The sequence below is a fragment of the Gadus morhua genome, chromosome 4, assembly GCF_902167405.1.
Source record: "Gadus morhua chromosome 4, gadMor3.0, whole genome shotgun sequence".
In the NCBI taxonomy this organism is placed as follows: Eukaryota; Metazoa; Chordata; class Actinopteri; order Gadiformes; family Gadidae; genus Gadus; species Gadus morhua.
Window position 1 is genome coordinate 16,001,307 of NC_044051.1, and position 27,353 is coordinate 16,028,659.

At 45.5% G+C, this 27,353-nt stretch overlaps 1 protein-coding gene and 2 non-coding genes across 3 annotated transcripts; all 3 read left to right on the forward strand.

Moving 5' to 3' along the window:
* LOC115541798 (tyrosine-protein kinase JAK2) lies at nt 1-26,817 on the forward strand. The gene is made up of 24 exons (XM_030353641.1): nt 1-375; nt 4,872-5,151; nt 6,273-6,396; nt 6,600-6,720; nt 7,108-7,253; nt 7,601-7,880; nt 8,148-8,267; nt 11,026-11,183; nt 12,058-12,166; nt 12,961-13,147; nt 14,110-14,237; nt 14,954-15,088; nt 15,566-15,653; nt 15,872-15,999; nt 19,063-19,201; nt 19,793-19,944; nt 20,769-20,919; nt 21,332-21,465; nt 21,908-22,097; nt 22,494-22,618; nt 22,919-23,091; nt 25,139-25,256; nt 25,517-25,633; nt 25,800-26,817. The coding sequence occupies exons 2-24, from the start codon at nt 4,920-4,922 to the stop codon at nt 25,905-25,907; spliced, it is 3,363 nt and encodes a 1,120-aa protein (XP_030209501.1). The 5' UTR covers nt 1-375; nt 4,872-4,919; the 3' UTR covers nt 25,908-26,817.
* Nucleotides 17,666-17,739, forward strand: trnan-guu (transfer RNA asparagine (anticodon GUU)). Its single transcript has one exon. It is a non-coding gene; the product is annotated as a tRNA-Asn (tRNA).
* Nucleotides 17,953-18,026, forward strand: trnan-guu (transfer RNA asparagine (anticodon GUU)). Its single transcript has one exon. It is a non-coding gene; the product is annotated as a tRNA-Asn (tRNA).
* Nucleotides 26,818-27,353: the final 536 nt, after the last annotated feature.

Here is a 27,353-nt window from a genome sequence, read left to right on the forward strand (position 1 = left end):
CCCTCGCCTCGAGAAGTCCCGCACCTCACTGCTGCTGACGCATCCGAGCGGAGCGTGCATCTACTACTTTTTATTCCTCATTAACGGGACGCATGTCGGACACCGTGGGATAACCTGTTGAGAAATGGGAACCGAAAGCAAAGTTTACACAGCGCAAACCGTATAGTTGTCGACCGGTGAACCCCGGCAGGCCTACATGGAAGTGGCCAGCGTGCAGCGGAGAGACTGGTGAACACTTTGTTGACAGCTAACGTGAAGTTAAGCCGCGGAGTAAAGCGTCGGTAACCGGCCTTCTCGAGCGGCTCCGGGGGCCACAATACCCGGGTGCTTTCGGACTGGATCTTAAACTCAGCTCAGCTGACAACCCTTTGACTGGTAGGTAAAAAAGTGTGTATTGTCAAGTGGCAACGTGCTTCGTATTGAGAGCCACATTGATAACATCAATTAGTAACAGCTTCAGTTTGTTTTTAGGAAGTGTGTGTGGATTGAGTTGTTATGTCCAAGAGATGAACGATCTGTCGTATGTTACTGTTATATTATTCTAACAAAAGGGATTTATCCTGAAGGTGCATGACCCTTTATTGTATTATTCTCATGAAAAACGATTGAAGTCTCATGAAAAAATGACTGAACAGCAGGTATTTTAAACAACATGGTAGATCTTTTTCGGAAAGTGAAAAGAGAAGCATAATTACAATTTAGCAGACGCTTTTATCCAAAGCGACTTACATCGGTTAATATACACATTGACACACCGACGGCAGAGTCAAGCATGCAAGTCTACAGCCAGCTCGTCGGGAGCAGTTAGGGTTGCGTGCAGTTGCGTGCAAGTGTCTTGCTCAGGGACACATAAACACTCGAGGAACTGGGGATCGAACTAGCAACCTTTCGTAAAAAGGCTCTCCGAAAATAACAGAATTTCAAGTTATTATATCGTATAGTAGGCCTATATTCTATTATATTGTATTTTTGTGTAGTGTAGTAAAGTACAGTGTAGTGTAGTAGCCTATAGTGTATTGTGGTATAGTGTATGTATTGTACTAGTAGTGATTGTAGTATAGTTTAGTATAGTGTAGTAGCCTATAGTAATATTGTAGCCTATAGTGTATTGTAGTAGGCCTAAAGTGTAGAATAGTGTATTTGAGCATAACAATGATGAAGTAATGTTTTTCTTTGTCATACGTCTTGTTATAGTCACGAGTGCCATTTATAGGAAGCGATTGTGTGGCTGCTTATTAGTGACTGTTAAACATGTCATTCATTGTTGTTACTATGTAGTATGCAGATAATTGGGTTGCATTAAATATGTTGAGGATTAAAACGTAATATCTACGTTTTAGCGTCATATTTTTAATCAAAACATTGCTCTGCGTTATATTGCAGATTGTGATTGGTAAACATTGGACATCTTTCTCCTATCCCGGTATACGATTATGAACTGAAATGTGGTATGATTTTGCATATGAAACTAGGCCTACTATCAATTTAGATATAGGAACACTTTGTCTATGGTGCTGAAATGGTAGTGGTTTCTTTTGACCATGGCAGTTTGTTGAGAATGGCGAGTCGGCCAGACGACATATTTCCAAGAAAACTAGACGGCATAGTGCAACATCGATAAAAACCAGCCGTCTGTGACGAGGCGCTTGCAACATTTCAAATAAATAAATAAATAAATGATGTAATCAGTTGAAAAACCACAAACAAATTGTAAGTGTACTGGCTACGTTGTGTGACTTTCTGCCAAAAGTGCCCCCCAGTGCCCTAATCGACCTGTATAATCAAGGAGCAAGATGCTTTAGCTACCCACCAATAACATGTATGTGAATTCACTGTCAATCCCTTAAGTTGATGGAGCCTGCTCAGTGATTTAACAGCAGATCAGTTTGAATAGGGGAAATGTTTATGTGGAATGAAATTAACCAAGCTTTCGTTTCTTTGGACATTCTAATGTTGTCTACCAGAACTTGGAGAGCTGGTAGGAAAAGACTTGCAGGCCTGAGGCAGCTGTAGCCAGCTGCAGCAGTGGGGCTGTGCTGTGCCGAAAGGGTCTGGTGCTGGAGATAGCACTGAGCTCAGCCCACACACTGGTCCTGATAAGAATGCAACAACAAGGAACTGGGCTCCTCAGCCAAGCGATGAACTCATGGGCTGCCCAAAAGGGCACCTATTACACATAGAAATAGCAGAAAAGGGAGAGAGGGGGGACGATTGTGTCCTCACTTCTCCACTCCCCCGCCTTTGTATTATGTGCCTGCGTCTTAACTTTGGCTTCCCCTTTTGGTCCAGGGAACTGGTTTTCCCTGCTCTGTTTTAAACAGCTAGGAGTCCTCTAAAGATGAATCAGTCAGACCAATAGGAAAATGTTCAAATGCAGTGTTTTTCCGTCACTTCCGTATTGAGATACACACACGTAGAGCAGGGATCCTGTTTTTCAATGCTGCAGTGTTCCAAGGACGACGAGATAAACAAGCATATTCACGCCTGCATATACATTCCCCACGCAAGTTTTCGTTTTTGATTGTTAAACATTGACTGATTGTTATTCCAGGAAAGTTATTTCTCCCATTAGGATATTTTCCAGTAAAGTATCACAGCAATTTTTATTGCAATTTTAATGTCAACCCCACAAAAACATGAACAAGGCCTATAGGTTCTGGCCCAGCTAAACTGATAGAGCTAGGCCTTCACATTTTAAAGAAGTTTGATTCCCTCTCTGGGTACCCCTTGTTATGCACTTAAGGTTTTGTATGATGCCTTTGATGGACAAGTCCACCAAATAAAATGTATTTCATGTATTTCTAAAACCACTTAGCCTTTTGATGCCTTCTAGATCAGCAATATCAGCGTTGGGGCAGGTCAGAGATTCTCTATATAACAAAGAAGTTACGAAACATGAACATCTGTTAAGATTCTGCTACTTTAGCATATTCTGCAGTAGCAACGATACTATCAATATTAGTCATTCAAAGCAAAAAAAACAACATATTTAGGTCTGTTGCAATGCTTCTTCCCCACAGGTTTGTTACATTTTATTGCATGTCCATGGCTGTTTGCATGGCAAGTCAACTCTTATTAATTGTTTGTTGCGTGAAAAAAGTTAATAAACTATCCTATAAATAGATGCTAACAATGAGTTATAGTAATAAAATATTGATACAATCCAATAAAGTAATACATTTAAAAGTCTACTACTTCTGGTTATTACTTGAAAAAGAAAATTAAAGTAATAATCATTACTAGGGGGGCTGCAGCAATAACCGCATCGCCGAGGTGACCGCCATATGAGGAGGTGCACCGCGGGTCCCAGCCCATAATTCTAAATACCTAGGTCTCTCCACAGTGGATCCACATAACATTATTAATATTACACATAACATTTAGCAGATGGTAGCGTTAGTAGAGCCCGGACGGAAAACATCAATCTTGTTGCAAAGCGAAATGTGTCATCGGCAGTTCGGGTGCTTTTGGTATTTAACCAAACAACAATGTTGAACCAGCAAACTAGACCAGACGGTGTGTCGCATTGGCTTAAAAGAGCCAGTGAACCCACTGTTTCAGCTGGAACTAAAACACTGAGATTAAAAAAAGGGCTTTTGGTTGAGAGTTTAAGGAAAGAGGGGGTGTGTTATCCCCATGGTTACGACCCATAGCAAATATTTTATACTTCTTTAGGACCCTGGTTGTGTAGCAGCGTTGTAACTGTTTTATATGAACCGCGCCACACACATATACTAGAAGTGTCAGAAAAGCTAAACTTTCTCTCGGACGTCGCGTCAGTCTTTTCCCAGACAGAGCTCCACACGTCCACACACACACACAGGGGCCGCCGGGGCCCCCCCAGGACCCCCGGAAGAAGAGCGCCACCTGGGTTCCCGGCAGAGTGTAACGTTCACATAGTGTTCTGGGGATGAAAGTGAAAACATTGGGCCTGTAGTTTTATCATAATGATGGCTACGGACAGACGAACTGGCAAATGACCTGCACAGAAAATGGCACAGGTAAAAAAACGCACCAGTGAGGACATTTCGATATCGTGGCAGCCCCGCTCATTATGGTAACATAATTGAAACAGATATCTCAATATTGCAGAAGACCTTTGAAATTTCTAGAGGTAATATGCTACAGGACTTTCTACATGGATCCTTCAAAGTTGCGCGCACATAAAAGCATAGGGCCTCCATCATTAACACTGAGAATTTGTTGTGTTGTGTTGGCCTTATTTAAGTTCCTTTGTTGGTTTATAGGCTCTCAACACACAATTTATGGCCTCTCCTAGATATGCAGCTTCTATTTAGAAGTCAGGGAAGGACATTTATCCATAATTAGCGACAGGATTTTACGAAAATACTCCACGATGACCACGACCACGATGCTAGCCCAGTGAAACGGGATTGGACATTCAGTTGGTCCATTTCCAAAGAGAAATACCCAAACGGTCTACAGAAAGACTTTTCTCATTTGTGCATTGATGTGTTGACTGGTCTCCAGTATCTGTGCCGTATTTATTTTACATGCATTACATTATTCTATCATTATTAATTAGGTTAAAGCTGCACTATCTAACTTGTTCATTGCTCACTTTCTTTGGGGATTATCTCAGTGTCTTTTTGTGTTCAGACACAATACTAATCAATTTATTTCAGAAGAAAATTGTTGGCTGCAGTGGAAAAAGGGACATTGTGCAGTTTTAACCAAAACAGATAGTCTTGGTGTAACTATACTACACTGAATTTCTCAGAAGCCTCAAGTTCCGCATCAGGAATTTAAATAGACTCTAGAGTAAACAAACTCAGACGTTTGTGAAAATCTCCTCCACACCTCCTCCGCCCTCCTAATGCCCGTGTGTCTCTCCCCCCCCCCCCCCCCAGTCGGATGCGGCCCCGGTGCGGCCCGCGGCCCACATCGCGCTGAGGGACATGGAGCTAGCCACGGCCGCCGACGGCCCCTGTGCCCCCCGCGGCGAAGCCCCCCCTGCAGGGGAGCAGGAGCCAAAGCGGTTCCCCGATGGGTGCCTGACGGTGGTCCTGTACCATCGGGGGAGGGGCCGGACCCGGGACGGGGACAAGAGCGGGGCGGACGCCGAGCTCACGTACCCGCCCGGGAGCTACGTGGGCCAGGAGCTGTGTGTGGACGCCGCCAAGGCCTGCGGTGAGTCGGGCGGGGGCTTACTTCCACCGTGGTGCTGGTTCTATAAGGAGACTATTACAGTAGCCTCTCTGCTCCCCGCCACAGTGAGCGTTATGGTTGTGCTAGTTTGGTGACACACCGCTCCAATATCCCTCTTATTGGTCGTACTACTTTTGCCATCTTTGGGGTCTGTTTGTTTCTGTGTGTGTGTGTGTGTGTGTGCATGTGTGTGTGTTTGTGTGCGTGTGTGTGTTTGTGTGTGTGCATGTGTGTGTGTTTGTGTTTGTGTGTGTGCATGTGTGTGTGTGCGTGTGTGTGTGTGTGTAGGGGGGGGGGTGGTCCCCCAGTGACACTGGCTAATCCTGGAGTAGGAGGCGGTGCACTGTGCTGCATCAGAGTTATAAATGGTGGCATTCTTGAGCCCTGAGCCTTCAATAATAATGGGAAACCGAAAGGGGTTGATAATAACCTTCCATTTATATAGTATTTATATTTAGTTTTAGTTTTGTAAAAAAGTCTTGTAAAAAAAAGTCTTGTTCTTATGTTTCTGTTTCAGTTTAGTTTTCTATACAATGATTCGATGATTGTATGAGAAAAGTAATCAAACTAAAGAAAAGTACACATCTCTAGTCTTTCTCACAAGGATATGTAAAGCGGATCATTACAAACCACCGTGTCTCAGACCTACTTCCTGCTACAGAACACTAATCGTTGCCTGTGTGGTTTCACTTCCTAATGACGTCATTGGCTGCTTTGTGATTGGAGGGCTGAATGTCTGTCAGCCACAACAAAGGGCCTTATATACAGTACAGACGAGAATGACCCAAATAAATGATGTTATATGATATAATGCTGAGTATAATTAAGTGATGTGGTAGATTCCTTCTCTCTCAAGATGCTATGACTTCTTTCCTTTGTCTCTGTTGCTCTTTAAGTTAAAAACAAACACGATATTAAAATGTTATCAGGCGCTCTGTAAACAGTTAGATCACATTTATTTACTTCCATCTGTAAAAATGGATGTTTATATTTAGAACACACATATACTTTGATTATTTATATACATATACATTGATAAAGATAGTATAAAATAAAGTACATTGTATGTGACAGGAGGTTGTGTGTTGTGTTCCCCTCTCTAGGCATCACTCCCATGCACTTGAGCCTGTTTGGTTTGATGAGGGAGAGCGACCACATGTGGCTTCCACCCAATCACGTGCTCAATCTGGAACCGTCAGCAAATGAGAGAGTCCTGTTCCGAATCAGGTGGGTAGAATGCCGTTAACTCTATAAATGAGCTTGTGCTGCTTTTTTACTGCTTGTGACTGAATCGGATGTTAACATTGAAACTATATTGAACAATATCATGCATCAATTTGATCCGATTGCTGAAAAGGGAACTGCCCTTTTCATAGTACAACAGATCCAGTATAATTGGATCCCAACCAACACTACCCTTTTCTCCCTAGGTACTATTTCCCTGGATGGTACAACAATGGCAGTTCTTCCTGCGCCCACCGCTTCGGCACTGCCAAAGGGACCGAGAGCCCTGTGATGGATGACTGCACCATGACATACCTGTTCTGCCAGGTGAGCCTATTCCTTCCCCCATGGAATGTCTGGGACAGGGCGCTGATTCACTGGGACAAGATCCGCCCCCTCATCAGTGAAAGGTCTTGATTGACATGCAAGCATGACCAATTACAGACCGTACGTTGGGCAACTATTAGAAAACCAGACCCCTCGTGAAACAAACGCAATTTCGTCCCATTTGTTTTGTTATATTCTGTATTGTAAGATCATTTCAGAACAATTTGCTCATAAAATGTGTACAATTGGGACGCTCCGAGTTTTTTTATGCAAAAACATTGGAATATATAGAAATGCACAATCAGAATTAAAGTGATCGTTTTGGTGAAACTCATTTTCCCATGATGCCCTTCTACCACCCCACTCCCAATGCCTCTTCCTGTGCAGTGGCGCAGTGACTTTGTGAACGGCTGTGTGGATGTGCCCCTGAGCCAGGAGGCCCAGGCAGAGTGTCTGGGCCTGGCCGCCCTGGACATGATGAGGCTGGCCAAGGAGGGTGACCAGAGCCCGGTGTACTTCTACAACCAGACCAGGTACACCCAGTCCGACTAGCAGACAGACTGACAGACTGGCAGACAAACTGACAGACAGGCCTACAGACAGACACGCAGACAGACTGGCTGTCAGACAGACAGACACACACGCACGCACGCAGGATGTCACACAGGCAGACAGACAAACACGCACCCACGCAAACACACAGACGCACGCATGCATGCAGGCACACAAGCAGACCGACCGACAGACAGACAGGCAGGCAGGCAAACAGACATACATGCAGACACACACTCCTCACAGATATTTGTGAAGTCAAAGAACCTGGTTCTACCGCAATTGTGTGCGTTTGTGTCACGCGTGTGCGTGGTGTCCCGTGTGTCAGCTACAAGGCCTACCTGCCGAGGAACGTGCGCGCCCACATCCAGAGGTACAACATCCTGACGCGCAAAAGGATCCGCCGGCGCTTCAGCAAGTTCATCCACCGCTTCCAAGACTGCAAGGCGGCCGTGCGCGACCTGCAGCTCAAGTACCTGATGTGCCTGGAGACCCTGCTGCCCTCGCTGCACGTCGAGCGCTTCCGGGCCAACGAGGTCACCATCGTGGTCACCGGCAACAAGGGCATCCAGTGGTTCCGGGAGAAGGAGGCGGAGCCCGGGGAGGAGGTCAGTGGGAGGGGACGTGGAGGACGGCGTTACTTATAGTGGGGGGAGTATCACGGCTGGATGGCTGTTGTAGTGTCTAGCACTAGGTGGGTCTCTTGCACTTATTCTAATACGTGCAGCAGAGATGATTATAAAATAATAATCATATTGTTATCATATAATTACTATTTTAGAAAAAAAATTACATACAGTTTGAGAGTGTCAAACCAAAATGGGAGCAAAAGGGCCTTGTTTTCTTAAAACACGAGTCTCTCTCCCGGCATCCAGGTGTTGAAGACGTACTGCGACTTTCCCGAGGTCATCGACATCAGCGTCAAACAGGCCAGCAAGGAAGGCTCTGTGGAGGGCCGCATCGTGAGCCTCAGCACCCAGGACAAGCCGAGCATGGTACAGCGCCCATCGCTCCACCCTGACCTCCGCCCTGACCTCCACCCTGACCTCCGCCCTGACCTCCGCCCTCACCCACACCCTGACCTCCACCCTGACCTCCGCCCTGACCTCCGCCCTCACCCACACCCTGACCTCCATCCTGACCTCCATCCTGACCCCCTCCCTGACCTCCACCTGACCTCTATCCTTACCTCCACCCTGACCTCCACCTGACCTCTATCCTTACCTCCACCCTGACCTCCACCCAGACCTCCACCCTGACCTCACCCTCTGCTGCTCTTCTGCTGTTCTGTCAGCTCTCTACGCTCAAATGTTCTTCTGATTTAATCGGGTAGCGTGAGGTAATCTATGTGACATTAATCGATGTGATGTTAATTGATAAACATCCAAAGTCTGACAGCAGATGAGCTAAAAGCTTGGTGAACTTGTCGACTAACTCGGCTAGCAGTAGTACGCCTTTAAAAAGTTTCAAATCAACAGCATGTAGACAACCCACTGTAGACTGATTATTCAGATCCTCTTCTGAGAGCTCTCGCCTGGAGGAGATGTCTAAATACATCCCAGGCTGTGTACCAGAGCTGTCGGTATCTCGTTAAGAACAGTTACGGATACTAGTACTTTGACTAATACGATGACAGCAGATACAAGATGTGTTAACCTCAATCAACGTTCCTGTTCCAGACAGACATGCGTCACACAATGAGTGTGTCTCCACGTGTTTGGTTGGTGTTTCCCATGGACCAAAGGCCATTGACTTTAACCTCTTAAGCTCCAGCCTATTTTTAATTGTTTAATTTGTCTAATTAACATGCTTGGTGTTTGAGTTGTGTTTGGTGTGTCAAAATGACTTATATGTGCTTGTAGCGGAGTTTCTCATGTTTAATTTGATATGACTATTTCTACATAATAAGGGCAGTGTTGTATGCCTTTTGCTGCGAGAGTGATCACGGTCTTCCCAAATCTGAGGAACCTCGAGTTTAAAGTTGCCATGGCATGAAAATCTCTCTTTATGAGGTTTTCTAACATAAATATGAGTTCCCCTAGCCTGCCTATGGTCCCCAAGTGGCTAAAGGACAAGAACCAGGAACGTCGGAGAACCCAACGCGGTCGTTTGAGATTCATAATATCGGCTCACACAGCTTTTGGCCGTGATCATAGGGCTGCAACTAACGATTATTTTAATAATCGATTAATCTGTCGATTATTTTTTCGATTAATCGATGAATCGGATAAAAAAAAGAAACATTTGGAATTGCCGCATCTTTATTCAAAAACTGAACATTACTTCAAATTCACAGTGCAGACTGAAGTGTAAAAACACCAGGTTATTGCTCCAACGTCCCGGAACTATTGAAAGTAATATTATATAATAAAAAAATTAAAAAAACATAACTGGGATAACACAAAAAAACACATACAATGTATGATATACTTTTATATGTATATAAGGGATGTCCATGGTTAACCGGTCGAACCTATTGATACCATTTTCGAGACTCCTTGAAATAGAACTTGTAATATTGCTTTAATTGCTGATAAGATGATAGTTCAAGATAGGACATTAAACAGGTCATAATTCTATCTTTACTATCTATTTTATATTACTGGGAAAACAAGTTTTCACCAAAATCTCAATTATTATTATTTATTTTTTTTCTGTTGCATTTGAACGCATCAATCATATTACTGAGCCGACCTGAACACATCACATTTGACATTGTTTGTGACCATTGATTAGTTTTTAAGCTAACTAGCTCTATATCCTGCCGATTTTAACATGGATTTAAAAACTGCATTACTAGTTTTAGCTGACGGGACTTTCTACACCGTCCGGTTGCGTGATTACTACCGCTGCTTTGAATGACTGTTGATGCACGCCGTGCCGACTCCCGTCCCCGCCCGACAGACTCCCGCCCGTCTGGACAACATCTGCAGCAGCAGCAGCTGACAGAGTTTTCGGTTGGACTAGACGGATACTGAGTTGAAGGAGTTTTTTTTAACCCAAAGACAGTGAAGGTCCAACACTTTTATGTAGGCCTACAGTCCAGTTTTAAGATATGACTAAAATACAAGCTGTGGTCGCTCACACTAAAGCTCGCTGTGGGCGTGCATGAACCATGAACCAACCTGTCGGCGGCTGGCTGTAAACAGTGCTGCGCCTATGAGTAGGCCTAACTTATTAATCGTGCGACACAACGAATCGACGACCAAATTCGTTGCCCACGCATTTAGTAATCGATTTTTATCGATTTTATCAATTCGTTGTTGCAGCCCTTCATATATATTATATGATATAGATATCTATGTATAATATGATATTATTTAGATATAGAGCTCCAGGAATCCCGTGTTCTAGAATATTTACAGAACACGGCTAAAGGCTGTGTGCGCCTCGCCATTGCGATACATCCACTGTAAATAGAGAGCATGGTACCGTGGCTGCAAGCTGCTCAGGGCCACCCACCTCCTTGACCCGCCTCACTCCTCCTCATTTATATTTTAGCTACAGACACTAAAACAGCGCATTTGGGGGAAGCTCAATGTGCGACTGGCTCGGAGTGGCTGTAACTGGCTGTAACGGCTGAATTTCGGGAACGTCTTTGAATACTGTGTTAGTGGCCCAATAATACCTATATTAAAGCATCCATACAATAGCATGTCATGGCACCTTTAAGAGGTTAAAAATTATCCTGGCACACTGATTGTCAGCCTCAAAAGTATTTTTACAATCTTCGGTCTTTTTCAATCCCTACAGGACCTGGAATTTCATTCTCTGCAGGAAGCCCTGTCCTTTGTGTCATTGGTGGACGGGTATTACAGGCTGGTCGCCAACGCCCATCACTACCTCTGCAAGGAGGTGGCACCGCCGCGACTCCTGGAAGCCATCCGCAGCTACTGCCATGGGCCTGTGTCGTGAGTCAGATAACACACAAACACACACACATATGCACACGCACAAACATACACACACACACACACACAAACACACACAAACACACACATACAAACCCGCACATGCCCACACATACAAACACACAAATACTGAAATACACACACACACACACACACATACACACACACACACACACACACACACACACACACACACACACACACACACACACAATAACACACACACACACACACACACACACACACACACACACACACACACACACACACACACACACACACACAACCACAAACGAGAGAGCCCCAGCAGAACCCAAGCCGATCTAAACCAAGTTTGTGACTGGTGTAGGATAATTGAGCAGAGGCCAAACCAAAACAGCAGATTGTGAGTAAGTGCAGCCTGCACCCAGGTAGTTTATTTATTTTAATTACTGCTGAACTGAAGAAAGTATTTTCAAATTCAGCTATATTACATAATTTCGCTTTCACACTCACTTTGCAGTGTGAGAAATACCCAGTGTGAATCGGGGGCCCCCCCTAATCAGGTGGACTCATCTGAGAAGTTCTCAACTGCAGGTTTTTCATACAGTTGTATATTCCAAATTTATTTGTAGCTCTAGAAAATTAAAAGGTCATAACTAGGGTTTCAGCAATTATCCGGTTTCAATATTAACAAACTTTTACACCGGGTTGCCAAAGTATGTATAAGTAATTCTAAAAAATAAGAAGCTCCACCGCCACAGCCCGCAGCGCAGGTCCGAGCTAACACTTGGTCAAACACTTTCCTTCATCGCCACCAACATATTATTTGACCGTTGGCCTCCCTGATCCAACGTCACCAGGACTCAGGCCGTTGTGTGTCTCCCCTTCCTAGGGTCGACTTCAGCACTCATAAGCTGCGTTGTCTGGGGAACCACCAAGGAATGTTCATCCTGCGCAGCAGCCCCCGAGACTACAACACATACTTCCTGTCCTTTGTTGTGGTGAGTTCAGTTCAGGTGTGTCTATATCTACACCATAGGTTCTGTTGTGAGTTCAGTTCAGCTGGGACTATATCCACACCATAGGTTCTGTGGTGTGTTCAGTTCAGCTGGGACTATATCTACACCACAGGTGCTTTTGTGAGTTCAGCTCAGCTGGGACTATATCTACACTATAGGTTCTGTTGTGAGTTCAGCTCAGCTGGGACTATATCTACACCATAGGTTCTGTTGTGAGTTCAGCTCAGCTTGGGCTTTATCTATACCATAGGCTCTGTTATGTGTTCAGCTCAGCTGGGACTATATCTATACCATCAGGTACATACACACATGACCTCGGTCAAATGAAGAGGGCCAAATTGGCAATGATTTCCAGTGAACCACTAGAGGGAGCCATATTACCACGTTCCTCCTCAAAATGTAGAACTCTCTAGTTTATTGTAGTTTAGCTGACTTTAGTGTAGTATTCTCCCAGAACATCACCATATTCTAGATTTACTATGAATGAAAACTTCTAATGCAAAGAATTGCAATATTCTTCTTGTGATGGATCGCAATGTTCTTCTGATGTAAAGTACTACAATATTATTTTAATGATGTATTGCAATGTTGCCAAACATCAACAGAAAACTATTTAAAAAATAACTAAAATAAATGTATTGACTTCAATGATAATATTAGATTGTAATTCCAAGTGTCTAGTGGGCTCCTCATTGGTCTTATGTATATTTATTATAATTCTTATTATCATTCATCCTATCATCATCATCCTCATCATGCGTGCTGCTCCCCTCCAGAACGACTCGGGGGTGCAGTACAAGCACTGTCAGATCATGAAGACGGAGGCGGGCGAGTTCCTCCTCCAAGGGGCCTCCCGGAGCTTCGGCTCGCTGGAGGACCTCCTGCACCAGTACCAGAAGGAGGTGCTGCGCACCGAGGGTTTCACCTTCCAGTTCACCAAGTGCCTCCCCCCCACCATCAAAGGTCCGGAGATACACTCCCCCCATGTCACCCCTCCCCCTCCTCCCCCCTTTCTCCCCTCCCCCTCCTCTTCATCACCCCCTCTCCCTCTTCTGTCCTCCTCCTCTACTTAAATCCTCCTCCCCCTCCCGTTCATCCCTCCTTTTCCCCCCTCTCCTCCCCTCTCCTCCTCTCCTCCTACCCTCCCCTCTCCTCTCCTCCTCCCCTTCCCCCTTCACCTTCTCCTCTTCATCACTCCCCCCCCCCCCCCTTGCCCCCCTTCCTCTCTGCTATTTTCAAGTGGCCAGAGCTGGCATTCTATGACTCTATTTCCCACTTAGGCTAATTAACGTCCATTTTGAAATCCATCTTAAAGCCACTTCCTCACTTTCCTCCGCAAAGTGGGCCTGTAATTGTGCGCTCATTGTTGAAATTTCTTTCCTCAGGAGATACTTGAGACATTTTGACATATGTATGTAAATGTCTGACTGCGTCATCAACGTCTACTCTACATTATGCCAAATTACACGGTTTGGTCACTTTGACGCCTCGTTAAAAGAAGGACATTGCGGCTTTGTTTGAACGAAACCCTGTAGGAAATATTGACAGCGCCACTCAGCGAGTCAGAGCCCTCATGAGCCAACGAGGGTGATGGGTCATGAAGGGATGAGAAAGATGTACCAGTGTGGCCCGATTGTTAAATAAGGCTCTCATAATAATGATAAGTCATATGAGTCATATCCGCCGCCAAGTTACACTTGCGCTGATGTTACGACCCAAAACTGTTTGTAGAGTTTACTATTCATCGAGCAGACACTTTAATCCAAAGTGACTGGAAGTGATTTATTTAGATGCATTTCCACAAAGCGCAGGCATGAGTTACGGGGCTCGCCTTAAGAGGCCTACAGGTAGGTTCATACCCCTGCTAGACATCCTGTATGTTGTATGACCCTCTCTCCCTCTCTCTCTCCTCTGTCTTTGGGTAGATAAGTCCAACCTGTTGGTGTGCAGGAGCCCCCAGGGGGTGGAGGTCCCTGGTGACTCCCTGGCCATCCACCAGCACCACATCAACCAGATGGTGTTCCACAAGATACGCAAGGAAGACCTCACCCTTGTAAGAGGCTACGCTCTGTCACCTGGCTGTGGTCGATACACACATAACGAGATCATCATCAATGGGCCAATCAAGGGCCTTGATGTCCTCATTTGAACTCCAGGGGTGACATTGATTGACCTGTTGTTACCTTCTTTATCCTCTCGCTCTCCCTCCCCTGGTCTCTCTCTCTCTCTCTCTCTCTCTCTCTCTCTCTCTCTCTCTCTCTCTCTCTCTCTCTCTCTCTCTCTCTCTCTCTCTCTCTCTCTCTCTCTCTCTCTCTGTTTGAAGACATTATTTAGTAGTGTTAATGATAGAATAACAGCCAATGGGTATGGGGGCTGGGGGCCAGTCATTACATAAAAGCAACCTACCAGTGAGTTGAAAGGAATAAATAAGCCAAGAAGCCACAGGAAAGCCTGTAAGACGAATAGCTCCTAATTGGATAATGACAAATTATTTACACATGAATGAAGTTAAATGAATCAACACAGGGGGTTGATTATTGTACACTAAGAGTGTGTCACACTTCTTTCACTTTGGTGAAGAGTTGTTTGTGAACATTTTGAAGGAAGTGGATGTTAGATTTCGAAGCAGTCAGAGGCAGAGGATCAACCAGGGCTGAGGTGAGAGCAGGCCGCTGGAACGCCAGCGACCTACAGGAGGACTGAGGAATGAGTCGGTGGAGGAGCATTGGTTATTGAGCCGGTTTGTTCCTGTGTTCTTGTGTCTTCCAGAAAAAAAGCCTGGGCCAGGGCACCTTCACCAAGATCTTCTGCGGCGTGAGGAAGGAACTGCGGGACTACGGGGAGGTCCACGAGACGGAGGTCCTCATCAAAGTCCTCGACAAGGCTCATCGCAACTACTCTGAGGTGAGGCCTGGTTCCACTGGGGGGGGGTGCTGGGGGGGTCTGGTCCGCCCGTGGGTCTTGGTACTAGGAGGCCCACTAGGAGGTGCTGGACCGCTGGTCCACCCATGGGGTCCTGGTACTAGGAGGCCCACTAGGGGGTCTGGACCCCTGGTTCAACCACGGGTCCTGTCATTGCAAGACTTCCTTCCATTTCCTTTTTTGACTTTCATCAATTCATGGGTATTTTTGAAACCCAGCCAATAGGTACTGGGTTTGATCCCCAAGATCCACAGCCTACCTGTAGTCATCCTAGAGCAGGATGTCGAATCTCCTTAATGACAGGTTTCTAAATTCAGTGTTGATCACGTTGGACATAACCCTCTGCGAACTGACACAATTACTAAAATGTCAACTACATATATTTTTTCAATGGATCACTCATAAAGGTATGATTTAATCCTTACCCTGACCCTAATTCTTTCTTGGTTAACCCAACAGTCGTTCTTTGAAGCTGCCAGCCTGATGAGCCAACTATCACACAAATACCTGCTCCTCAACTATGGTGTGTGTGTCTGTCGAGAAGAGAGTAAGTGTACAACACACACGCACGCACGCACGCACGCACGCACGCACACACACACACACACACATGTACGTACACACATTCACACACCTACCCATCTACCCAAACTCTGGCTTAATATAAGTTGCTTTCCAAATCCAAATCCATCCGTGGACAACATGCAGGATGCTTGCTCTAGAAAGACTGACACTCATGTCTGACGGCAACCCTCCCTCCCTCAGACATGATGGTGCAGGAGTACAGCAAGCTGGGCTCCCTGGACACGTACCTGATGACGAAAAAGGCGTGTGTGAACATCCCCTGGAAGCTGGAGGTGGCCAAGCAGCTGGCCTGGGTGCTGCACTTCCTGGTGAGACGTCCAAACCTCCTGCTGTCACACACAGGCCACACACACACCGCCAGCACTGGGCTCCCTTGTATTACCGTGGTACAATACACATTATGTTTTATGGGTTGACATCCGTAGTCGTAACTGTCTGAAAATAAGAAAATGGTTCACAGCAGCAACACTAAATACACAACTTTCCACAATTTACAACGATTTAAGAACACCGTGGAGAGGGTTTCTGCTGTCGTTCAGCTTCTGTCCTTAAAGACAGCCGTGAAATGCCATTGAGGGTCTACATCACTATAATAAAAGCATTGTGCGAGTTCCCATTGAATGAAGATGGGGGATGTGCTGAGGGGCTTCCAGTGGGGGGGCCGTACACGGTGATTACAAAGTGAGCCATTTCATATCAGAACCGTCAATTAATTCTCAAGTGTCAATGACGCACGACATTGACTAAATCGGGAGAACTAAAAGTGGCTTAATGCATGTAACCTATACATTATCATAACATCGTACATTATTAACTAGTATGAAACCTGTAGGGTATTTTTAGTAGGGCTGAAAAAGCGATTGGGATATTTAAATGCGATTCATCACATTATTTTCACAGTTATCAGAAATTAATCGCACATTTTTCCTCTGTTCAAAATGCACCGTTAAGGGCATTTCACATGTTTTGAACACTCTTATCAACATGGGAGTGGACAGAATATGCTTACTTTATGCAAATCGGTGTATCGTTTTTATTGGGAATCAAGTAAGAACAAAGACACTATGTAGTGTGTCCGGACCCGGGGCCCCGAGGGCTCTTAAAAGGGGCTTAGACACCTTCAGTCTTATTTTCTGCCCCCTCTGTCTAAGCTTTATGCACCCATAGAAAAATAGCAGCCCTCAGTGAAAGACTCAACACACCATTCCATCATGTTTATATCATGCTTATGATATAAAACATGATAAACACACTTGCTTAGCCTTAGCCTACATTTTCCAAAAACACAGGCTGAGCAGATAAACCATAAGCATAAAATTACTAACTGATCAATTAAAAGAGAAAAAGCAAGAAAGTATTCAGACCTCATCGGCGTCAGGCCTAGGATACTCGGTGGCAGCTGTAGTAAATCAATCCCTTACCATGAGAGGCAAATATGTGTTATTTAATGAATTACACCCAACACTGATTGACATTCAGGGGTAGTGGAAGTCCTTTGTGAGGGCTTCATGAATAGCGTCATAAGATTTCTCACTCAGATTTGCAGTTTATTTGTTTTGTTTTTGTTTTTATCTCCCAGGTTTAATGTAACATTACATAAGTGCATAATAGAAAGCGGGACAGAGAGATTAAAAATATATTTATCTTGAGTGGAATGACACATATGTCATACGCATGCTTTCCTGCAGGGGGTGCTCCCTCACCCAAAAAAAGTCCGCTTTTCAGAAGGGTCTTGCCTTGCGCTTTAACCAATAGTTACATTCAAGAGACCCCAGTTTGCTAGGTAAAAACATCAAAGTTGGCCTTCGAAAAAGGTGCTGCAATGAATTTTTTTTTTTTGGACGTCTTGCGGATAAATATCTTCGTTTTTCTACAAGTTGTTTTATTAAATTGGGCTTAATAGTTCCTTCATTCTAAAATGACTATGCGGATATGTTTTGGTCTTGAACAACACTCATGTTGTACTTGACTCATGTCTCTGTGGCGCAATTGGTTAGCGCGTTCGACTGTTAATCGAAAGGTTGGTGGTTCAAGCCCACCCAGGGACGGTCTACATTTTTTTTTACAGTGTGAAAATGTATTTAACAGTCCAAACCTTTGACCTATAAAATGTGAAGTATATAGTATTTTGAAGTGGTGGATTTATATCATAGATTTTAACCAGTTGTTCTATTAAATTGGGCTTAATGGTTTCCTCATTCTAAAATCACTATGCGGATATGTTTTGGTCTTATCCAACACTCATGTAGTACTTGACTCATGTCTCTGTGGCGCAATTGGTTAGCGCGTTCGACTGTTAATCGAAAGGTTGGTGGTTCAAGCCCACCCAGGGACGGTCTACATTTTTTTTATTGTGTGAAAATGTATTTAACAGTCCAAACCATTGACCTATAAAATGTGAAAAAATGTGTTCCAAAGAGTAGATTTGATAGAACTGCTGTCTTTTCCCTTCCTAACATAACTTACAGTTGACCCCTTAACTACTGAATGTCTGAGAGAAGAGCTAGCTGGCTTATGAGCTGTCTAGGAATTTGATCTATTTAGCAGCATAGATATGTTCCATTTCATGAGACTCTTAATCTCAGGGTCGTGGGTTCGAGCCCCACGTTGGGCGCTTTACTATTTTAACCTAGACCTTCTGGTGGAATGTTTACAAGAAGGAACAAGTATTCCTGCTTGGTTCTGTTCGATTATAGATCCACATTAAATTACATATTGTCAGCAGGTTGTGGCTTCAACAATGTTCGGTATTGATATTCTTCACATACTTTAGTGGGAACCAGCTTGAGGATATTTAAACGGACTGGTGTTACACGATACTGTTACTCCTCATAAAGTGTGACACCAGGGGTCGCTGTTGCATATTTTTTGCAACGTGCACGAAGTTAAATCATAGAAGGCCATGAAATGAACGTGCTAAAACCATAGACTGCGATCACCACTAATTGGGTGTCAAGCAACTATGTTGCGAGACAAGCTATTGTTATTGTATGAATTCCTATTATTCCTATATTGCTACGCTCAGTCGGGATTGGATCACGGGTGTTACATTTTGCAGAGCTGTAGTCAATATGACCTTTGTCGAGTCCACCTGGGCTTGTCGAGTCCGAGCCGAAAAAGGTTAGAGTCCAAGAAAAGACTGAGTCCGGGCCGAGACAGAAAAAGACAGAGAGCACTTACTTACCTGTTTATAATTTTTGTGTGATGCATCTGATTTTGACAGAAAATCATTCATAAGTTAAAAAGAGGGCCAGTACTTCTGTTATTGTGTCAAAATTCTGTATTATAGTTGGCTCCATAGTTGTACCGTTTCTGATGTATGAGCGAATCAAACACTTATCCAACTTTCCATTCACTGTGCGATCTAACAGGAGAACAAGAACCTGATACACGGGAACGTGTGTGCCAAGAACGTGCTGCTTATCCGCGAGGGGGACTGCAAGATGGGCAGCCTGCCCTTCATCAAGCTGAGCGACCCCGGGATCAGCATCACCGTGCTGCCCAGAGACGGTGAGGGGCTCTGGGGCTTTTTGTTTGTTACGGTGGAGCTCAGAATCCAGTGTCCGGAGAAACCCAAACCAATCAACGTCAAGATACACAGAAGTCAGCTGATCGAATGAGGGGAGGCAATTGGGTTGATGGCGTCCAGATATGTGTGCTTATCAGATCATCAAAAACAAAGAGTATGTTAGTGTGAATGTAGTCTCACAAATATGATTCTAGATTCATAATTGAAAACCTGAGGTGGACCAGCTCAACTTTGGGTGACCGGCTGTTCACTTTGTTTTATTTCATAACTTTCTTCCCGCCCATTCATCTAGCTGGAGACAGGGATCTATAATCCTGTGTTTGGCCTATGACTAAGATAAACTCAGCCAGCTCTAGTTCACTTTTCGAGCCAAAACTGACGTTCTTAGAAAAAGTGTCTCTAATGGTTTCGAACCAACAGTGTGCAGCCGCTGAAGATATCCATCTAAATTCTAAATGTATTATTTTAACCCTCATTCTTGCAATTTCTGGATAGAATTGTATCTACACTTATTGTTAAAGCTAAATACTTTTTATTAAATGTAATTCTCCCTCCCCTCCTCTCCTCCCCAGTCTTGATGGAGCGTATCCCCTGGGTGCCCCCCGAGTGCATCGAGAACGCACGCAACCTGAGCCAGGCGGCCGACAAGTGGAGCTTCGGGACCACCCTGTGGGAGATCTGCAACCAGGGGGAGAAGCCGCTGGGCAACATGGACATCTCCAAGGTGGGAGGAGCCCCCCTCGTCATAGGGTCCGGGGACACTGGTCCAGCACAATGTTATGGATATATATTAGAGCTGTCCAGCGATTAAAATATTTAATCGTGATTAATCACATTAATGTCATAGTTAACTCACGATTAATCGCAAATTATTTTTCTAGGCTAAATATCCCTTGATTTCTTTGTCCCATAATCCTTCTCATTTTAATTCTCTTATCAACATGGTGAAGTGCATCGGCTTGCCTTGTGCAAATGTTTTTTTATTGATAACAACATTGGCATATACTGATCAAAACAGGACAATACAAAAAAATAGCCTATAGTGCAATTAAACGACTGCTTTGAACAAATGTCATTTGAACATAGCAGTCAGGCTACTGCTTCTTTGTTTTGAGAAAAAAATAAAAGAATTGCGTTAATCGCGCGATAACATTTTTAACGCCGTTAAAATTGGTTTGCGTTAACGCCGTTAATAACGCGTTTAACGGACAGATCTAATCTATGCATATATTTATATATTATCTGCAGAGGGAAACAAAACGTGAACTCTGAGATCAGGACAGTCTCACAACGTTAGGCGTATCGTATAGATAGCAATTGACTAGACCTGCTTCAGAAAATCCAACTGTGAGTTGTGATTGTTATATCCGTGTGTTTCCATCAGTCGCACAGCTTTTTACTTTGTGTTCCTACCTTTTTAAACGTTCTAGTCTACACAGACAAAAGGGAAATCCCAGACTCTGTTTCTCGATTTACTGCAAGTGATCTTATTGGTGGATTTTGGTGCTCCTATTCAACAACCTGGCAACCGGCGGTCTGGTGCTGCAGAAGAACCTGTTCTACGAGGACAAGCACCAGCTAGCCGTCCCCAAGTGGACCGAGCTGGCCAACCTCATCAACAGCTGCATGGACTACGAGCCGTCGCACCGGCCCTCCTTCAGGGCCATCATCAGAGACCTCAACAGCCTGTTCACACCAGGTCAGAGCAGATAACACGCAGGCACATGCATCTGCACGCACACACACAAACACGCACACACACACATACACACACACACACACACACACACACACACACAGACAAACAAACCCCACATACACAAACACAAGCACACAAATACACACACACACACACACACACACGCACACACACACGAGAACACTAACACATGCACACACAAGCACACACACACACACACACAAGCATCCACATGCAAAAACACAAACACACACACACACACACACACACACACACACACACACACACACACACACACACACACACACACACACACACACACTCCATTTGATCCTTTTCTAACAGCAGCTCAAGCTAAATGCCTCACGGCTCTGATGATGTGATGCTAACGTACGAGCCGATCCCTGCTCAGACTACGAGCTGCTGGTGGAGAGCGACATGCTGCCCAACCCGACCAGGGTTTTTGGCCTCTCCCTGACCCTGGACCACAGGGAGCCCACCCAGTTCATGGAGCGCCACCTCATCTACATCAAGCAGCTGGGCAAGGTGAGGCTCCACACGCCCTAGTACAGACACACCAACACAGACGGTCAACAAGGTGAGGCTCCACACGCCCTAGTACAGACACACCAACACAGACGGTCAACAAGGTGAGGCTCCACAACCCCTAGTACAGACACACCAACACAGACGGTCAACAAGGTCAAAGAACAAATGAGGCATGAAACCATTAAGAGGCACGGCCTATCGAGTACTGGGGGGAGTTCCAAAGGACTTCTAGGGCTCCATTCCAATATTGGGTTCACAAGAGATTAATTCATATTTGTGCATGCCCTATGAGCGCTCATCATATAAGGGTTTTGCTCCCATACGCATATATGCCTCGCTACGCACACATTAATGTACCTCTCCCTCTCTCTCTCCCCCCCCCCCCTCTCTCTCCCCCCCTCTCCCACTCTTCCCCCCCCCCCCCCCCCCCCCCCCTCAGGGTAACTTTGGCAGTGTGGAGCTGTGCCGGTACGACCCCCTGCTGGACAGCACGGGGGAGGTGGTGGCGGTGAAGAAGCTGCAGCACAGCACCGCCGAGCACCTGCGCGACTTTGAGCGGGAGATCGACATCCTCAAGTCCCTGCAGCACGATAACATCGTCAAGTACAAGGGCGTGTGCTACAGCGCCGGTACGGACCGGCCCACTGGGACCGGCAGCAACCGCATTTGGGTTCTGTCATTGTGTTTATCCTACCACTGCTAGGGTCGTCTCGGTTCGATCATACCTCCGTTTTTTGTTTGTTGTGTAGATAATTGCGTTTGTTGTGATATTCGGCGAAGGGGGAGAGTTTGCGATTGATCAAGGGAAATTAATTATATCCTATATCATATCATATCATTTTTTTTTTATATTTATATATCTAGAAAGTATTTCAAAATATAGAAAATGAGTTAAGACCTTTTGTGACACCGTCGTCAACATCGTCAGCGCGTTCACTGCGCTGATCCCCCCCGGTTTAATCCGCCGGTGTTCTGCTGTCGCTCTACCAGCTCCAACCTCTGCTCTGTGATTGGTCCGTTCGCAGGACGGAGGAACCTGAGGCTGATCATGGAGTACCTGCCCTACGGGAGCCTTAGGGACTACCTGGTCAAGTACAGGGAGCGCTTCAACTCCCAGAAGCTGCTGCACTACGCATCCCAGATCTGCAAGGTACAGAGGCCTGGTTCATCCTACACACGTCTATAAGGGTGTCTATGAGATTCCCTCTGCGGAAAGAAAGAGTCTCCTTAATGGCTGAACAGTAAATCAGCAATACCTCAATTAATCGGTGTGTGTGTGTCTGGGCTTCTGTCTTTGCATCTGTTTGTCTGTCTTTGTGTGTGTGTCTGTCTGTCGTTCTGTGCATCGGTCTCTCTGCATATCTCGGTCTGTCTGTGCGTCTGTCTGCCTGTGTATGTGTGTGTCTCTGTCTTCTGGTCTGTTTTTCTGTGTCTGTCTGTCTGTCTGCAGGGCATGGACTACCTGGCCACGAAGCGCTACATCCACCGGGACCTCGCCACCAGGAACATCCTGGTGGAGAGCGAGATGCGTGTGAAGATCGGAGACTTCGGGCTGACCAAGGTCCTGCCCCAGGGGAAGGAGTACTACACCGTCACCGACCCTGGGGAGAGCCCCATCTTCTGGTCAGAGCCACGGCCCACCTCTGCTTAGGATATGCAGTGTGTGTGTGTGTGTGTATATATATATATATATATATATATATATATATATATATATATATATATATATATATATGTGTGTGTGTGTGTGTGTGTGTATATATACAGGTGCTGGTCAAATTATTAGAATATCATGAAAAAGTTGATTTATTTCAGTAATTAAATTCAGAACGTGAAACTTACATATTATATCAATTCATTACACACAGAGTGATATATTTGAAATGTTTATTTCTTTTAATTTGGATGATTAGTACTGACAATTACTGAAAATCCCAAATTCAGTATCTCAGAAAATTAGAATATTAGTTACGACTAGTACAAAAAATGATTTTTTAGAAATGTGGGCCAACTGAAAAGTATGAACATGGAAAGTTTCAGCATGTATGGCAATCAATACTTAGTTTCAGCTCCTTTTGCCTGAATTGCTGCAGCAATACGGCGTGGCATGGAGTCGACCAGTCTGTTGCACTCCTCAGGTGTTATGAGAGCCCAGGTTGCTTTAATAGTGGCCTTCAGCTCTTCAGCATTGTTGGGTCTGGCATCTCGCATCTTCCGCTTCACAATACCCCATAGGTTTTCTATGGGGTTAAGGTCAGGTGATTTTGCAGGCCAATCAAGAAGAGGGATACCATGGTCCTTAAACCAGGTACTGGTAGATTTGGCACTGTGTGCAGGTGCCAAGTCATGTTGGAAAATGAAATCGTCACCTCCATAAAGTTGGTCCGCGGCAGGCAGCATAAAGTGTTCTAAAACTTCCTGGTAGACTGCTGCATTGACCCTGGACCTCAGGAAACACAGTGGACCAACAGCAGCAGATGACATGGCACCCCAGACCATTACTGACTGTGGAAATTTTACACTGGACTTCAGGCAACGTGGATTCTGTGCCTCTCCTGTCTTCCTCCAGACTCTGGGACCTTGATTTCCAAAGGAGATACAAAATTTACTTTCATCTGAAAACATAACTTTGGACCACTCAGCAGCAGTCCAGTCCTTTTTGTCTTGAGCCCAGGCGAGACGCTTTTGACGTTGTCTCTTATTCAAGAGTGGCTTTACACGAGGAATGCGACAGCTGAAGCCCATATCTTGCATACGTCGGTGTGTGGTGCTTCTTGAAGCACTGACTCCAGCTACAGTCCACTCTTTGTGGATCTCCCCCACATTTTTGTATCGGTTTTGTTTGACAATCCTCTCCAGGGCGCGTTTATCCCTCTTGCTTGTACACTCTTTTCTACCACATCTTTTTCTTCCCTTCGCCTCTCTATTAATGTGCTTGGACACAGAGCTCTGGGAACATCCAACCTCTTTGGCAATGACCTTTTGTGTCTTGCCCTCCTTCTTTAAAGTATCAATGGTCATCTTTTGGACAGTTGTCAAGTCAGCAGTCTTCCCCATGATTGTGTGTCATACAGAATCAAAACGAGAGACCATTTAAAGGCTTTTCCAGGTGTTTTGAGTTAGTTAGCTAATTAGAGTGTGGCACCAGGTGTCTTCAATATCTGACCTTTTCACCATATTCTAATTTTCTGAGATGTTGAATTTAGGGTTTTCATTGGTTGTCAGCTATAATCATCTTCTTTTTGGCAAAAAACACTTATAATGTATCAGTCTGTTTGGAATGAATGTATACATTCTACAGGTTTGACTTTCTAAATGGAATTAATGAAATAAATCAACTTTTTCATGATATTCTAATAATATGACCAGCACCTGTATATATATATATATACACACACACACACACACACACACACACACACACACACACACACACACACACACACACACACACACACACACACACACACACACACACACACACACACATATAAACATATTTACTTACTTAATTCAAGTGTCATGCACCCTTCTAGCTGCCCAGCACATCAGGGTTTATAAGACACTGCTACACACGATTGGATCTATCCACCTGATTACACCGGGAGGAGAATGCTGAAAAGCCTTCTAGAAACGCGTCAACTGATCTCTCCTCCTGTGTTTCCTGCAGGTACGCCATAGAGTCCCTGACCGACAGCAAGTTCTCGGTGGCGTCAGACGTGTGGAGCTTCGGCGTGGTGCTCTACGAGCTCTTCACGTACAGCGAGAAGAAGTGCAGCCCCCCGACGGTACGGCCGCTGACCTTAATGAACTTACTGCTAAATCAATTAAACGCACGACACACTGAAGGCAAGTACTGGCTTGGGTGTTCAACTCCCAGCCGAAAGACTGTGGGTTGAAACCCCAGGGTCCACCACCACCTTTAGGAATCCTCAAGCCTTACCCCCCCCCCCCCCCCCCCCCCCCCCACCTGGTCTTTAATGTTTCTGAATATACTGTAAGAGAACAGATAGTTTGACACATGGTGTTCCTTTCTTTTTGCCATCAGGTTTTGATGGACGAGATGGGCAACGACAAGCAGGGCCAGATGATAGTGTACCACCTCATTGACCTGCTCCAGAAACAAGGATACCGCTTACCAGCGCCTGACAACTGCCCCAGCGAGGTAACTCACCACAGCAACCTAATCTTACCCTAAGCCAACCATAACGTTACACTTAGCTCACCTAACCCGACCCTTTCACTTACGTTACCCAAACCCTTACACTAACCTAGCCATCCCTAGCCTGACACTAGATCACCTTTCCCTAACCTAACATCCGTCCCAACAGATTCAGAAGATTATGGCGGACTGTTGGCATGGCGACCCGGCCCTGAGGCCCACCTTCCGGGAGCTGGCGCACAGCGTGGACGTGACCCGGGACAGCCAGGTGGGGTGAGGTTCAACCTCCGCCCCTCCCCTCGGGCCGTCCACCCCTCTCCCTCTCTCGCTCATCAGATTTCAGGAAGTGAAGAGTTCTGAGCCAAATCATGAAATCCAAACCTGGTTCTGATTCTACGTTCCACAAGCCTCAAAGGACCCGTCTGGGGGATGCAGCCACACAGCCGCCCGTCCTGGTCTCGCTCAAACCTCCATGACCAGGGTCACTGGCCCCAATGACCCTGTCAGACCACCTCTGCCGAACAGCATTCAGCAGATACCTCAGTACCTCAACCACATTTGTCTTGACGTTGATTACAGAGTGTTACATTTGATGAATTCTCATACCAAATCAAGTCTTTCTCTCTATGTTTTGAAGGGATGCTTGAGCAGGGCAGTTCTTTTTATATTTTGTTGCATTTAGGTTGTTCACGTCGACTGAAACTTGACAATGGCAAGTCAAATGTGAGTTGAAGTGTTTTTTCAGTGTTCCTTTGATACAATGGCCCTGTTCCCTATTATATGTATATGACTAGTAGCCAGACGGGACTGCCTGGATACGAATCGACTACCGCAGTAGACACCCGGCACCAGAAGTCGAACCTATTACCTAAACAGCCATGCTACATACCTTGACGTTAACCTAATATGGACCTCCTCTTCCTCTTGTCGCCCTTCTTATGGACTTGTCTGTTTCTGTGAAGCATTGGAAGACACAGGTGAGGAGAAAGAGAGAAGAGGAGATTAAGGCAGAGGACCAAGACTGGGGGGTCAGACCCCGAGCACGGATAGGGGACCACGGACCATGTCAAGGGGGTCCTTAATGCCGCGTTTCCACTGCAGGGTGCGGAACGGATCGGATCGCAAAGGTGCGGTAGGAAGGGGGCGGTATAGCCCAGCTCAGTTCCGAGGTCGTGTTTCCACTGCCGACAGTACCCTTGGTGGTAGGCCGGATGTCGATCGCCGCGGCAGCTACGTAAACATCGTAAACAACGTCTTCCTCCCCAAGAATGCTGACGAACGTCTCCACCTCCTTGTTCGCCCAAGCAAGCGTTTTACGCGACATGTTAATTGTAAAGAATAATACCTCGAGGCTACTGTTTGTTTGTTTTTATCCTCGCGTCACCCAGAAGTGATGATTCTGTCGACCAATCAACGGAGGGGGTGTGTAGCTAGAATTTCCCGGGACCCTTTCAGGCGTCTCGTCTCGTTTTCAGTACCCCAACGGAGGAGTCCTGAAAACGAGGCCAAAGCGGGTACGGCTAAGTCCCGGTCACGCCCACTTTTGGCGGTGGAAACGCGACCCAATCCGCACCTTTGCGATCCGATCCGTTCCGCACCCTGCAGTGGAAATGCGCCATAAGGAAAGCTTTGTGTTGAGTCACTGGTGCCCTGGGAAAAGGGAATTTTATGATATCTGCAATGACAGGATTCAAGTGTTCCATGTACCAAGCCAGAACAGGCG